The following is a 3002-nucleotide window of genomic DNA, read 5'->3' as shown; positions in this document are numbered from 1 at the left end:
AAAATGTGTGTGTGTCTGGAATGACATGAAAAAACAGAACAAACTGAGACAGACTAAATCCAGAAGAACTGTGGCAACGTCTCCAAGATTCTTCAAGAGACCTACCTGCAAAGCTACAGTACTGTTAAAAGTTTTAGGCACTTGTGTAAAGTATAGTATATATTTATTTAATGCCATGTCAGCATCTTAGGCTATTTTCATGGCAAAACCAATTACAAAAATATAAGTATAACAAATACAATAAAAATATACAATATTTTTTATACAATAAAAAAAAGTTATATTACACAAGATTTTTTTACCACTTGTGTAAAAATGCTGTAAAATGAGGATGCTGTCAAAAATAATGTCATAAATAGATTTTCTTTATCAGTTAACATCTATTAACTAAATTAAATCAACATTTGGTGTGACCATCCTTTGCGTTTAAAGCAGCTTTTGCCCTAGGTGCACTTGCGCATAGTTTTTCAGTAGCTCTGCAGGTAGGTCTCTTGAAGAATCTTGGAGATTTTGCCACAGTTCTTCTGGAATTAGTCTGTCTCGGTTTGTTCTGTTTCTTCATGTCATTCCAGACAGACTGGATGATGATGAGATCAGATCTCTGTGTGGAGCACTGGCTGTTGTCAGACTCCTTGTGCAAACAAAAATCTCACTGGATTATTGCAATTAATGGCAAAATGAATGTTTGGAAATGTAAACTGATATTTCCTACTGACACACTACAGCAAAAGATAGAAATAACTGACTTCAAACCATTTTTTAGTTGGTGAAAATACTAGAGTTCTAATAATTTTGGCCACCACTGTATATAGTTACTATTGGACAATGGGGGGCCTTTGAGGCTGAGATCCACTGTCCTGTGATATCAAACAGATTAATGAACAGCAGCATTTTTCTAATTATTTCATTATAAAAATATATATAATACTGCAGTCCAATTCAAATCAATCTTTTTTTTTATCCTTTACATAACCCATGAAAATGGTACTTTTAGCTTTTAGTTCCCAATTAAAATGTCTTTGCATTTTAAATATAAAAAAATTAAAAAACAGGTCAACAAAAGTCAGCTGCAGATGATTTCTGTATAAGATCGAGCAAGCAGAGGCTAGACAGCCACACAATGTACTTGTATTAGCTAGGTAGCATGTGACTGCTGTACCTGGCAGTGGAGGCTTGCTCTCCCACTCTGCACTCTCCATCATCTGTTTGGCCATGCGTTCTGCATTGCACTGCTCTCTTTTCTGCTGCACCAGCTGCTGTAGCTCTGCCTTGCATGTGGTGATGCGCCGCTGGTACGTGGACGCTCCGGTTACAGACTGTACCACTTGAATAGTAGGGAGTGCTGTGGTTTTCCTGGGCTGCATGGCTCCACTTTCAGGAATCTGAGGAGTAACAGGGAGTGGTTTAAGATAAAGATTTTAGTCGTTTATCATCAGTATTATTTAAGAACAACATGCTAATACATTTAATCTGGGAAAATCCAGCACATTCCTGCATGTTTGTGCAAACATGATGAAAAAAACTACAAAGCTGCAACACGGACAAATGCACACTAAAAAAAGGTGTTGATGAAAAAAGGATGATGGAAGAGGCTGAAAGGAGAGGGCAGAGAAAGAGCAGGGGAGGGACGATAGCACACTGTCAGCTCAGCGGTCGACCTGGGCTGAGGATGGAACATGAGAGAGGTAAAGAGTCTGTAAGGAACTCTCAGATCGCAGGCGCTCTCCGGCCAAAGTTCCATTGGGCTCCCCACCACTGCTCGGAACTAAAACATTAGGTACCGTCGAGGGCGTCTGTGCCGAGCTGGGAGGGTCCAGCGAACCAAACATGCTCTTCCACTCTTCGTTCAAGTTGGAGTCCTGTTTCGTATGTTTGCGAGCTGCAAAAAGACAAACAAAATTGACCTACTTTAAAATTGGTTTTAATAGAAGATGCATTTCTGGTTTCTAAAACACTCAGTTAAAGCGTTAACATGCGGACTGACATGTGTAAATGAAATCAGGCAATTGTTTTAGTCAGCACACTGACATATAGTACTTTAAGTAAATTAATATTAGTTCAAAAAGTGAATTTTCATAGAATAGAAGCAAACAGAATAAACTTTACTTTCCAAATGCACTAGAAATGAAGAGGACTATATAATATGTTGAAATCATTAACTCTAAAAAAAAATAAAAAAAAAATATTCTGCTACCACCTGCCACATTTTCACACTAGCTCAAAAAGTGTGTGAGGATTAATAAGGTATAAATCTATTGAGTATAAAAAAGTATAAATGTATCTTTATCCATTGGAATGGGGCCCCTTGGAAAGTAATAATTTTTTTAATGATTTTGAAATGTAAAAAAATAATATTTATATTGTATTTTTATAATAACAGCTGGATGTTTAGCAGACAGTCTTTAATGTTGCATGACCCTTTAAAAATCATTCTGATTTGGTGCTTATTTCAGCATTAATTAACAAAAGGTTTAAAAGAAAAATTTATTTGAAATATAAATATTTTTTAACATCGAAATGTTTTTACTGTCACTTCTGATCATTTCAGTGAATTCTTGCTGAATAAGACTTTTGAATGCTAGTGTATACTGGAAAAAATATTATCTTTTATGACTGAATTAATTCAGTCACTAGCAGCCATACTGAACACTCTGAAAGAACACTCCTACTGGTTCGTAACAAACTGACTGCAAAAAAGCATTAGCCAACATGAGCTGTCGTGCAAAACAAAGTGTATACATCCACATCACATCTGCCCGTTATTGTGAATTCTCAGATTTATGCTGGGTACACACCACAAGATAATCGGGCTGATTTTGGGCCTTTTTCTCCCCTTCCGACAATCCTAGGTAATGTCCCGATTATCTTGGTGGTTCTAAAGATTATCTTATCAGATTTTCCTGTGGTGTGAGGTGTGTTAAGTGTGACTGAATCTGCTCGGAAGAACGTCGGAGGCGCCCCGATCGCGAATCAGAAATCCTGATGTGTGGGGGGAACATCGC

At 37.2% G+C, this 3002-nt stretch overlaps 1 protein-coding gene across 3 annotated transcripts in view; it reads right to left on the bottom strand.

The window, feature by feature from the left end:
• The window catches only part of LOC107705468 (phosphoinositide 3-kinase regulatory subunit 4-like), a 13222-nt gene that overhangs the window by 3762 nt on the left and 6458 nt on the right, over nucleotides 1-3002 (bottom strand). For all 3 annotated transcript variants that reach the window (XM_016508789.1, XM_016508782.1, XM_016508796.1), the window contains 2 exons: nucleotides 1782-1879; nucleotides 1160-1382 (listed from right to left, as the gene is read on the bottom strand). In XM_016508789.1, coding sequence (XP_016364275.1) covers nucleotides 1160-1382; nucleotides 1782-1879 — 321 coding nt within the window. The remainder of the gene's footprint in view (nucleotides 1-1159; nucleotides 1383-1781; nucleotides 1880-3002) is intronic.

The sequence above is a fragment of the Sinocyclocheilus rhinocerous genome, unplaced genomic scaffold, assembly GCF_001515625.1.
Source record: "Sinocyclocheilus rhinocerous isolate Xijiao unplaced genomic scaffold, SAMN03320098_v1.1 scaffold222, whole genome shotgun sequence".
In the NCBI taxonomy this organism is placed as follows: Eukaryota; Metazoa; Chordata; class Actinopteri; order Cypriniformes; family Cyprinidae; genus Sinocyclocheilus; species Sinocyclocheilus rhinocerous.
Note: the sequence above shows the minus strand (reverse complement) of the source record. Positions and strands in the feature narration are given on the sequence as shown.